This window comes from Zalophus californianus, chromosome 5 (genome assembly GCF_009762305.2).
Source record: "Zalophus californianus isolate mZalCal1 chromosome 5, mZalCal1.pri.v2, whole genome shotgun sequence".
NCBI classification, from domain to species: Eukaryota; Metazoa; Chordata; class Mammalia; order Carnivora; family Otariidae; genus Zalophus; species Zalophus californianus.
This window is the reverse complement of record NC_045599.1, coordinates 60,945,067-60,957,988: the sequence shown is the minus strand read 5'-3', so window position 1 is coordinate 60,957,988 and position 12,922 is coordinate 60,945,067. Positions and strand designations below refer to the sequence as shown.

At 38.2% G+C, this 12,922-nt stretch overlaps 1 protein-coding gene across 6 annotated transcripts in view; it reads left to right on the top strand.

Annotated features, from left to right (window-relative positions):
- Positions 1–12,922, top strand: part of DHFR (dihydrofolate reductase) — a 47,655-nt gene that overhangs the window by 6,283 nt on the left and 28,450 nt on the right. For all 6 annotated transcript variants that reach the window (XM_027606124.1, XM_027606123.2, XM_035727738.1 and 3 more), the window contains 2 exons: positions 3,999–4,125; positions 7,068–7,183. In XM_027606124.1, the coding sequence (XP_027461925.1) occupies positions 3,999–4,125; positions 7,068–7,183 (243 nt within the window). The remainder of the gene's footprint in view (positions 1–3,998; positions 4,126–7,067; positions 7,184–12,922) is intronic.

Here is a 12,922-nt window from a genome sequence, read left to right as displayed (position 1 = left end):
TAACTTTAGTAACTTTCATATAAGCCTCAGTAGTATCTATGGTCATCTGTCACTTCTGTGTTTTGAACATGTGTTTATCTCCTTTGAGACTCTCTGCTAAGGGATCTTTCTCCAAGGAGTATTCTCCCTCATAACTGCACCCAGAAGATGCATCACCTCTGCTCATCTGGCGTCCTCCACGCATCCCCATTGCATGTCCTTCACACATTGTGGCCACTGCTGAGATAGTTCTCTGCTTGCCATTGGTACAGGGAGTGCTTTTCTTTTTCTTTTTATCTCTATTCCCAGCATTTAGCATATCCCCTAGCAAAGCAGAATACATGATCAATACGTGATTTATAAAAATAGGATAATCCTGTTTTGTAACCTGCCTTTTTCCCCTATTTAATATATTGAAAGATTTCTGTAAATATTTTTAATGGCTGCATAGTATTGAATTATGACGATGGAGCATACTTGAACCAATTTTAAATAGTTGGAAATCCCATTTCAAAGACTGAGTTTGAAAGGTCTTAAACTGAACATTTTTTTTAAATTTTTGGTTAAAATGTGATTCTAGCCTAGGATTTTTTGTTTTTTAATAAGCTTTCCCAACAGTCTCTTGGGAAATTGAGCCAGAATTCCATCTGCCACATCATCTTTCACATCAGGCATGCATGGTACATGAGGTAATCAAATGAGGCTGCTCAAGGCCAGAGGACACTGGTCTTAGGGTTTGCCTGAATTAGGCCACACCATCCTAAGGTCTGAGGGGACTCGAATATGACACCTTTGTAGCCCGTGACCACCAGTTGACGTCTATGTAGGAAGTTGCACCTCAGACTCCAGCATCAGGCTGCTGGAGTTCAAATCCCAGCTCCACCATTTCCTAGCTCTGTAACCACTGGCTACTTAACTTCTCAGCCTCAGTATCATCTATAAACAGGAATAAAAGTACTTACACAGGACTGCTGGTCACATTAAGTGGTGTGATGCGTGTAAAATACTTGCCTGATCCCACTATTTGGGAGAGCAAGTGGGCACTGAATAAATGTTAGATATTTTCTTTCTACTATAACTAACCATCAGGTAAAAAGCAGCCTCTTTTGAATAGGACTTTTAAAGAGAAGGATGAAGGGGCGCCTGGGTGGCTTAGTCAGTTAAGCATCTGCCTTCGGCTCAGGTCAGGATCCCAGGGTCCTGGGATCGAGCCCTGCATTGGGTTCCCTGCTCAGCGGAGAGTCTGCTTCTCCCTCTCCCTCTGTCCCTCACCCTGCTTGTTCTCTCTCTCAAATAAATAGAATCTTAAAAAAAAAAAAAAAAAAGGAGGATGGAAATATCACTGGAGTGCCTATGATGTGCATTATCTTTTAATCCTCATCCCAACCCTCTGAGAAAATTCAAGACTTAAGTTTGGAACAAGATATCAAGCATGTCCACAGGTTTCTTGACTATACAACCACATTCCAACTCTCTCTTGTCAGGGAATGCAATCTCTGTTAGCTTGAGATAAATATAGGAAGGAGATTTAGCTATGAAATAAGTCACAATATTGAGGGCTTGCTATATTCTGTTTACTGTGTTAGTTTCTAGGATTCGTGCTTTCACACAATGAACACTGTGGGCTAATGAACTCAAACGTTAGCTCAACTTTTTGCTAATTTTTTTCTACCCATCTTGGATCAATGGTTTCCTATGAAACTTATTCCTAAACTGCTAAGTAGCAACATTTTGCAGAAGCATTTCCTCCATGACTCTATGATAACTAAAATCTGAAACAAATCCTTTGTTTTCCTTTTCCAGACTCACTACAAAAAGGCAAAGAAGTAGTCTTCACCTTAAGCCCTTGCACCATTTCAAGCCATTGTTCCACAATCTACACAAAATGTTTACCCCATTAATTTGAAGTCCACACCAACCATTTATACCACCTTCTAAATTATTTTGCTATAGCCCACCAACTTCTGGGATGCCTCTTCCAGTTCTCCTCATATGTCAGTTCCTAAGTCACCATTTTCCATTCTACCCCGACTCCTGTCATCGTTCCTGATTTTAGCACCCTCAGTTACTAAAACTACCTTGACTCTATTTCAGGCATTCTAGACTTTATTAACTAGACTGTCTTCTCCCCAAGTTCAAATCTGTTTCTTACTCAATTCTGCCCCTACACAGCCTCGTCCAACCTAGTTGCTGCAGCTGCCCTGACGTCTTAGAGAATCCCTTGGCTCATTTAACCTCACCGTGGCCTCCATATCTTTTCCAGCTTTTAGTCAAAATACATTCTTTGTGCTCTTAACTCCTTTAGAGATGACAGAGTGAAATAAGTAAAATACCTGTCAAGGAGGTGGGGGAGGAAGCAGCCAAAAGAATGAATGTCTCCATTAGCTCTTGATTAATCATTGTTATAACTACCAGTTCAAAGGCAGTTACATAATTTTTTAAAGCGTCAGTCTAAAAACTTGACATTGAATTGTAATTTCTGTTCTCTAAATACAGTGCAAGCCAAATTCTACATGTTTCTTCATTTATAAAGGGAATTACAGCCCTCCCCCGCCCCCCAACAACCACCCCCAAAAAACAGTTGTGGAGATAGGGAGAGATTAAGCTGAAGATCTAACCCTGAAATTAAGTAACTTCTCCTCCTTTGGATTTTTTTAATTTTTTGTATTGGGGTGGGGGTAGGGAGGGGCAGAGGGAGAGAGAGAATCCCAAGCAGACTCCATGCCCAGCACAGAGCCCAACGCAGGGCTCTATCCCACAACCCTGAGATCATGACCTGAGCTGAAATCAAGAGTCAGACATTTGGATGCTTAACCAACTGAGCCACCCAGGTGTCCCTCCTTTGGATTTTTAATTACAAAATATAACATACTCATTTATTAATACTTCATCCATCTCTACATGTTTGAAACATGAAAGTCTTTTACTCATTCCTCATTCATCACATTGTAAGAGTTTGAAATCATTCCAGGGCCTCCTGGGTGGCTTAGTCGGTTGAGTGTCACCCTCGATTTTGGCTCAGGTCATGATCCAGGGTCGTTAGATCAAGCCCCACATCAGGCTCTGAGCTGAAGTTCGAACCTGCCTAAGATTCTCTCTCTCCCTCTCCCTCTGCCCCAGCCCCCCACCCCTACACTCATGAGCGTACTCTCTCTAAAAAAGAAAAAGAAAATCATTCCATGCTACAGTCATTCAAACGTACAGAAAGAACCTTACAGTAAACACCTGTATATTCACCACATACATTCTACTGTTAACATTTTACTATGCTTGTTTTACCATCTATCCATACATCAGTTGATCTTGTTTTTCTCATGCATTTCAGAGTAACTTGTAGACATTAGTGTTTTCCCTTAAATACTTCAGCATACATACGATTAACCAGAGTTCAGTATTTCATTAGCTTTATTCTTTTTTTTTTTTTTTTTTAATTTATTTACTTGACAGAGACACAGCGAGAGAGGGAACACAAGCAGGGGGGGTGGGAGAGGGAGAAGCAGGCTTCCCACGGAGCAGGGAGCCTGGTGCGGGGCTCGATCCCAGAACCCTGGCATCATGACCTGAGCTGAAGGCAGACGCTCAATGACTGAGCCACCCAGGCACCCCACATTAGCTTTATTCTTTTGGGATAAATATATACAGTGAAATGTGCAAGCCTTAAATGTACTTTTGCTAAATTTTGACAAATGTATGCCCCTGTATAATCCCATATCTAAGATAGAGAACATTACCATAACCCTTCAAAATTCCCTTATGCCTCTAACCCCATCCCTCTGAAGACAACTACTCTTAGGATTTTTTTCCACCATAAATATCACAAGATACCAGAAATGTTTCTGTTTTTTGATTCATTGTGGACCATACATGCACAAATGTGGTTTCTATTATTGGTCATAGGTCATATGATGTTAAGTGTTTCTTGTAGAAAGGATTCATATTTATGATGGTTTTGGTTTTATAATTAATTGACTAATATGAATAGGTTTTATAGAAATTATTTCTAATTCTTTTAACCTCAGGGAACCTCCACAAGGAGCTCATTTTCTTGCCAAAAGTCTGGATGATGCCTTAAAACTTATTGAGCAACCAGAATTAGCAAATAAAGTGGACATGGTTTGGGTAGTAGGAGGCAGTTCTGTTTATAAGGTAAGTAAAATTATAAAGAAATATTGAAAAAAAAAAAAGAAATGTTGTACCCCACTTTCCTTCAGCTTCCCTGCCATCTGAACTTTAAAAAAATTAAGTCATGAGCAAAGGAAGCATATTATCCCTACTGTTAGCTAGACATATTGTCAATTTGAATTATTCATTTTAGATACTATCATGAAAACTAAATAAAAATATAAAAGTGATTCTTTAAGCCTGTTCCGGTTTATTTTCAATTCAAAATAGTTGATGTTTCTAATTTAAAAACATTCTAAATCCTTCCCTTAGAATCATACTTGCTCTGCACTGTTTTCCCATCCAAGTACTAGCCAGGCCCGACCCTGCTTAGCTTCCGAGATTAGACGAGACCGGGCGTGTTCAGGGTGGTATGGCTGTAGACGCACTGCACTGTTTTCTACTCCGTGGGTGTGCCCTGATATACTGAATTATTCCCTTTTTTTCAAGGATATCTACGTCCTCACTGATAAAGGGATGAGGCTCTCAGTTGCTGTATACTGACTAGACATGTATGAATTTGTTAAAAGCAGAAGACTTTCCCTTAACAATTTTTATGTAATATGAGGGCATGGGAAAAGTATCATATGACTTCATAATATAAGGAAAAACAGGTAAAATAGAAAATAGTCCTTACTCTTTTTTTTTTTTAACACTTACCATGCCATAAATTCCTAGGAATGGATTCCAGTAGCTCAGGCTCCTTTCCACTGGTTCTCACAAAGTGTGCTTCCCTGGGTGCAGCAGGCTGGTACTTCAGTTGAACCCAAGTACCTTTCTCTTTGGCTTCCTTCTTTTCCTGATCATTTTCTTTCACACACTTCAGGAAGTTATCTCAGCTCTTGAATGCTTAATATGCTGAATATGTACATTAATTCTCTTAGCAAGAATCTTGCCCTTCAATTGTTTGTTTACAACAGTGACAACAGCATGCTGTCCCCTTGTAGACTCTTCCGGTTTTGCCAGGGTAACACTGGTGGGGCATTCCTGTTTGAACAGTGCCCATTCCCTTGATGTCCACAATATCACCTTTCTTGTAGATTCACCATGTGTATGGCCAAAGGAACAACTCCATGTTTTCTAAAAGGCCTAGAGAACATATAGAGGGTACCTCTCCTCTTTCCCTTGGTGCTGGTCATTTTGGTAAATTACTAGAAGATGGAGGCTCCAGCCCAAAGCTTTTTTTTTTTTTTTTTTAGTAAGATTTTATTTTTAAGTAATTTCTGCACCCAACGTGGGGTTCAAACCCACAACTGCAAGATCAAGAGTCATACACTCCATAGACCCAGCCAGCCAGATGCCCCAAAATACTCCTTATTCTTGATACCAAATGACTTTCAAGTTTCAAAATTTTTGAGGATAATAAATAGAATTTTTTGATTCTTAAAACACTAATGAGAGATTAACATTTATGGGAAGGAAAAAAACCAGCCCCTACACTTTGGTGGTTTGTGGTGACATATATACCCATAAATTGTTTTATAAAGAAGAGGTATACCAGGATCCCAGACCTGTTTCTACCTTTTGTTTGCTTTATTTGTATTACAAGGAAATGGACATTTTCCTTTGATATTGCAGCCAAGGATGAATTTCTAAGAAAACAAGTCATTTTTTTTCTTTTGTTCCAATATGCATTTTGAATAATACCATATTCACTTGAAAATACATTCTTTATAAGTATTCAAAATTAAGTATAATTATATACTTGATATATCTATATGTATATGTTATAAGGAAGTAGAACCTCTAGCTCATAATTTTGCATTATCCACCTGTCTCACAATAGTTTGTAGAACATTTAGGCTTATCTCCCCTGGGGCCAGCCTGTTTTTGTAAACAAAGTTTCACTGTAACACAGCCATGCCCATTGGTTTAGTATTATCTAAGGCTGCTGTTGCCCACAAAGGTAAGAAAGAAACCATATGGCCCACAAAGCCTAAAATAATTACCATCTGACCCTTTACAGAAAACGTTTGCCATATAGCATTTACTTGGATACAGACCTTCAGATGCTTCTGTCGTTGGTCTCGTTCAGTTTCTCTAATTTTTGATACAGTAAGAATTGGTAGAATATTTTTTTGGTTGGGGCAAGAGAATAAATGATTTAATATACGCTGTAGTAAAAAGCCAAAAGTAAAAAGTAAAATTTGTTCTATGCCCTTATTTGGAATTTTAAGGATAACACACACTTGAAATTATACATATTTTTTTCTTCCATAAGCTATTTGAAAATCAAGGATTATTTTCTTAGAGACGCAATTAGGACTCACGACTTTTTATTAGAGTCTTAAGATACTCATTTGAGGGCAGTTTTTTCTGTAGAAACTATCAACAGTACCATAAGCAGTAGTTAGAAAAGTCCTTAACAATATAAGGCCAAATACAATCATTAGCAACAAGAGGCTAAGAAAGTAAATAATCTACTAGCATTGTTATTATCTCCTAAGAAATGGAAGTGTTGTTAAATTCTATGTAAATGTTCTAAGTATGCCCTTGGGGTTTTCAATAATCAAAGTCTCATGAAATTATACTGTCTTACCCATATATATATGCAGATTTTTCTCTGGAGAACAACTAAATAATTTATAGTTCTTAATTCTTAAACAACTACCAAAGAAAAAAGATAATACTGAATGCTTAAAAGAAAAAAGAGTTATGTAAGCAAACTAGAGGCCAGAATATATTTACACTCGCTCTCATAATTACTGATAATGATTAGTCCCATTCTCAAAATAACTAAGACATACTTTGCAGGACCCCAAAGTAAAGAATAGGATATTTAAATAGCATGCTTTACAGGTAACAAGTTAGGTAGCATGTCTCTAATACCTATTACAAATTTGACTGTATAATTAAAACAAATCTTAGAGTTTCTGTTTCTTTTGACAGATAAATAGGAAATTGATGCCTTTTGTGTTTTTTCAAAGGAAGCCATGAACAAAACAGGCCATCTTAGACTATTTGTGACAAGGATTATGCAGGAATTTGAAAGTGACACATTTTTTCCAGAAATTGATTTGGAGAAATACAAACTTCTGCCAGAGTAAGTAAAATGTTACTAATTTATTTGAAGCATTTTTGGATTTCCTGCTTAAGAATTAGAAAGAGTAATACTCTTCAGATTGAATTTGGAGTAGTTATGTTTTCTGTAGACAAATACTTTAAGAATTTTTGAAAATCTGCTTTAACAAACTTGGGAATGTTTAAGTTTTAATCATCTTGCTGAAATCTAGAGAGTAGTCATTAGTTCATTCTACGCAATCTGTGCTTAGCATCAGATGCTGTCTTAGGCTCTGGGGAAACAGTGCTTACCAAGACAGATGCTATCACTGCTCTCTAAGATTAGATTCTTTGTAGTAGAGGAGGAGGGTAGCAAATGATAAACATCAAGAGAGTTGCTGTATGGAGAAGTGAAATATTGTGATGTGGTAAATACTGTATTGTCTGAGAAGTCTTTTCTGAAGAGTGGTATCTATGCTGAGATCTAAATGGCAAGAAGCCAGCCATGCAAAGAGCAGAAAAACCAGAAATAGTGTAGACACCAGAGGGCAGGAACAAGCATGGTGTGCTCCCTGACCCTGAAGGCCACCGTGAGCATTTTGTGTAAGCAAGGGGGAGGCCAGAAGGGCTCAGACCAGATGCAGGTTTAGAGGGTTTGAATAAAGAGAGTGATACTGCTCCAGCTGTTTGTGGAGAACGGACAGGAGGAGACAAGAGTGGAGCTGGGAGACCAGTTGGCTGCGAGAGTTGAGGTGAAAGAGTAAGGGCTTTGGATAGCAGTGGTGGAGATCGAACGAAGAGATCACAGGGGCGCCTGGGCAGCTCAGTCAGTTAAGCGTCTGCCTTCAGCTCAGGTCCTGATCCCAGGGTCCTGGGATCTAGCCCCTCCATCGGGCTCCCTGCTCGGCGGGAAGCCTGCTTCTCCCTCTCCCACTCCCCCTGCTTGTGTTCCTGCTCTCCCTATCTCTTTCTCTTTGTCAAATAAATAAAATCTTTAAAAAAAGAAGAGGTTACACTTGTTTTACTATGGAGTTGTGATTTTAGCACGAAACTGCCTGATTTTGAAAACTCCTAGCATTTTAGTTTAAAAGCACTTTTCATAGTTCAATTTAAAAAAATAAAGTACTTTTCAGCTCTTGGCTATGGAGAGTAAAGGATTAATTGTATCCACACTTTCAGACTAGGTTTTAACACATTCTTGCAAATATTCTCAGTTAGATCCAGTCATTATTCTTTGAGTGTGAGTTTGTTTTGGGAAATACCTTCTAAAAGAACATTCAGTCACGTCTGAATAAGTGGATGGCCAAGCTTTAAAGTAATAGTCTGTAGAGTAATAGGTAATAGTCATGAATCTAATGAAGTGTGTGACTGATTTCCGTGGGCTTTTAACTAGCTCTAAAGAAAACTGAGAATTTTAAGAACTCTAAAAGTTTTCTAAACAGCTGAAGTACAGGCTTTTGCTTAGTCTTCAAAGATGACCCCATAGAAAAATCACACTTAGTGATTTTGTATATATTTATGAAATCAGTTGTATTTGTTTGTCACATCTTATATATTTTCTCTTATACTGCTTAGGTTGTTGATTCTCACATTATGTGAATATTGATATCTGCTGACCCTCATTCCTATCTTTGCTGCTAACAAAAAGAAAAGATTACTGTTGAATTTACCTTTTCAGATCCTGTTGCTCTCCATCTGACCTCTTTCCAAAACTGACCCTCTGGGATCCTTGATAACTTAAAATATTTTACTACCATTCTGGCTCTCGGCTCTTAGAAATGAAAAACTTAACATCTTTACTGAGTGATGACTCACCCATCACACTATTCACCCATTGAAAGTATATAATTCAGTAGTTTTAGTATATTCACAGAGCTATGCAACCATTACTACAAAGATCCCTTTGAAGAATTTTGCTATCTAAGCAGTATTTTTCTAAACCATGAACATGTGATGTCTTTCTATTTATTTAGGTCTTTAATTTCTTTCAGTAGTGCTTTGTAGCTTTCACTATATAAGTATTCCACTTCATTGTTAAATTTTTTCTTAGGTATTTTATTCTTTTTGATGTTACTATAAATGGAGCTGTTTTCATCATTTTATTTTCAAACTGTTCATTGGTAATACATAGATATACAATTGATTTTTGCTTATTGATCTTGTATCCTACAATTTGCTGAACTCATTTATTCTAGTGTTAGTGAATTCCTTAGGATTTTCTACATGCAGGATATATCATTTACAAATAGAGGTAGTTTTACTTCTTCCTAATCTGCATTTTTAAAATTTCTTTCTCGGGGCGCCTGGGTTGCTCAGTCGTTAAGCATCTGCCTTCGGCTCAGGTCATGATGCCAGGGTCCTGGGATTGAGCCCCGTATCGGGCTCCCTGCTTGGTGGGAAGCCTGCTTCTCCCTCTCCCACTCCCCCTGCTTGTGTTCCCTCTCTCGCTGTGTCTCTCTCTGTGAAATAAATAAAATCTTTAAAAATAAAATAAAATAAAATTTCTTTCTCCTACCTAATTGCTCTGGCTAGAACCTCCAGTGCAATTATGAATGGAAGTGGCAAGGGTCTTGCTCCTGCTTTTACAGAGAAAGCATTTAGTCTTTTACCATTAAGTATATTAGCTGTGGGCTTTTCATACATGCCATTTATTATATTGAGGAAGATCTAGTTCTACCTCACTGGTATTTTTATCATGAGGAAGTGCTGGATTTTGTCAAATGCTTTTTCTGAGTCTATTGAGATAATCACGTGGTCTTTGTCTTTAATAGGTTATTAATACGGTGTATTACATTGATTGATTTTCATGTTAAACTATTCTTGCATTTCTGGGATAAATCCACTTGGTAGTACTGTACAATCCTTTCTATATGTTCCTGGATTCAGTTTGTTAATATTTTGTTGAGGATTTTTGCATTTACATTCATAATGGAATATTGGTTTGTAGTTTTCTTTTTCTGTAATGTCTTCACCTGGTTTTGGTGTCAGAAGAATACTGGCCTCGGGCGCCTGGGTGGCTCAGTTGGTTAAGCGACTGCCTTCGGCTCAGGTCATGATCCCGGAGTCCTGGGATCGAGTCCCACATCGGGCTCCCGGCTCAGCGGGGAGCCTGCTTCTCCCTCTGACCCTCTCCCCTCATGCTGTTTCTCTCTCTCTCTCTCTCTCTTAAATAAATAAATAAAATCTTTAAAAAAATAAAAGAATACTGGCCTCACAGAATGAGTTAGGAAATGGTCTCTTTCCTCTTCTTTTTCTGGAAGAGTTTGTGAAGGATTGGTATTGGTTCTTTAAATGTCTTAGAAAACTTTTTTAACATTGGGGGGGCGGAGCAGAGGAAGAAAGAGAGAGAGAGAGAATCCCAAGTGGACTCCAAGCTTATCACAGAGCCCAACATGGGGCTCCATCTCACGACCCCGAGATCATGACCTGAGCCAAAATCAAGAGTTGGATGCTTAACCGACTGCACCGCCCAGGTGCCCCTAGAAAATTTTAACTGTGGGTAGATTCAGATAGGAAATTCCTATCCAAAGCCAAAATCCAAGGAAATTGCTCCAAAATGGACAAAGCTAAACAAGGCTGGCTATGAAAGAAAATGAAAAGTCTTTTTTCATTGCATCATTTGATGATATCTTACTTTCAAGCCTGTACCAACATAATAACAGCCTCTTTAACGCGAGGTGAAAGGAATCCCCTAAGGGTAAATCTGGAGTAGGTCAGTCTTTCATGAAGTAGAGAAAAAGGAAGTCTTGAAAGACAAAGGGAATATACCTTGTCCCTGGAGGTCTGTAATGTTGCTCAATTCTTGAGCTTCTTTCTCTCTAAATCTCAGTATACTGAGGAACTTAGAATTGCTCCCTACTGTCCAGAAATGAACTCTGATCGTTCTCTACCCTCCCCTACTTCTTTCCCCACAGCTACACTTCGTTTAGAACCCCATTGTCCCGATTAGTGGGCCTCTTGTGGTTACATAGGTTTCAATTCAAACACAGTTATCTTTTATTAACACCATAGTTCCTGGTAACAAAAGCACTAGTAAAAGGAAATAAAGATGAGGGGACTGTTGTAAAGTGCGAAGAGAATGAAATTAGAAGTTAAGTGAAACCACAGGTGGTAGTAAGCCAAAAGCAGAAATTAGTCTTAACAAAGTAAGGTTTGACTTTGTGTCTGCCTTTTTCCCTGTGGGTCGTTGTCTGTGCGCCAGCACCATGCCAGCCTGCCCTCTGAGGCTCTGCCCTCATTCAGCTTGCCTGGAAGAGATCTTTCTGCCTCACACTGTTCCACACTAGGCTCCAACCAGACCAGCAGGTCCAGGTATTTTCTACCGGCATTTTCTGCTTAATGAGCCCCAAACAGGTTTGTCCTTCTAGTTAATAACCTTCCGTGTAACCATGCAGTCAAAGAGGATAAAGCCCAGAAGAGGCCTTTGAAACAGTAGTTGGCTCCAGAGCTGGGACAGATGTCCCTTATCAATGGACAACTTGAGGAAGGTTTTTGGCGTTTCCTCTTCTGTTCCCATTACTTCCCGACTATTCAGCAGGATCCTTATTCATGTTATTTGTATGTCTCTTTCCTGAGCCTGTACTTGCTATAGAGTCTTCATTTTATTTTGGTTGTGAGTTGTTTCTTATAGGTAACTGTTTTAAGAACTCTATTTACCTCTTTCTTAGACTTTACAGTAAATCATCTGTGTAATATTCTCATGATGCTTTGTCATTTCAGATCTTATGTCTTTTCATATTCATTGGATTCTTTACTGCTTGAAGATTCTAGAGGGGACTCTCTTTCTGGGTGGTTCATAACAAATAGGAGGTATTTCCAAATCCTGTTAGGCTTCAATTCAGAGTTCATATGTGGCTCCTAAACAGTTGGGAAGTATGATGGTGCAGTAGTTATGGTCATTATTAAAACAAACTGAATATGTGAATATTGTGGAAAGCAAAATTAATGTTAAGCAGAAATCAATTTCAGTTTTACAGAGCAGATTAACATTAATACTGTGGTTAGTGACAATATCCAGCCAATAACATAGTATTTCTAAGTTAATATTATTCATGATTTTAGGAATAATTTTGATACTTTGCTTTTATCTTATTAACTGAGAATCTTGATACTCGTGAGAATTTTACACACACAAAAATGTAAATGCTGCTTTTGGTGACTCATTCCAAAGAAACTAAAGTTAAGGTTAAACATTGGCCTCATAAAATCATTTCTTTAAAAAAGGAAAAATGCTATATTGCTATTAAAACACTGGAACAAAAATAGCTCAGAAAATGGTTAGTAACTAGAAACATAGCTTCTTCCTCTGAAATATAAGTTTTTCAAGAAAAAACAGCTTTTTCATTTCCTTATACGTCATTATGCTGTTACTTTATGTCTCTTAATTGTATTTTTTATCACATGGCATCACCTCTCATTAGTCAACTAAAGGTTGATACCTGTTATTACTCAGCATTGTATTGGATATCAAAAGAGATTTAATTTTTCCCCCCCGTATTATCCTTGCTACATTGAGTTTAGAAAATATGGGGATGAAACAAACTAATAATATTAAAGGGTAACATTTGTAGAACACTTAATGTAATGAACTCAATGCTAAATTATTCACAAGGATGAAGATTGTGTTGATAACTAAGTATCACACAGCAGAACCAGAGTCAAACATGAGTCTGAGTAAAGCAGGTATTCCGTTCCCCCCAACCTGGAGCATATTGGGGGTGTAGCCCACACAATACTGAGGAAGTACAAGATTTGGGTTGGAGATGGGGGTGGTCAATACAGC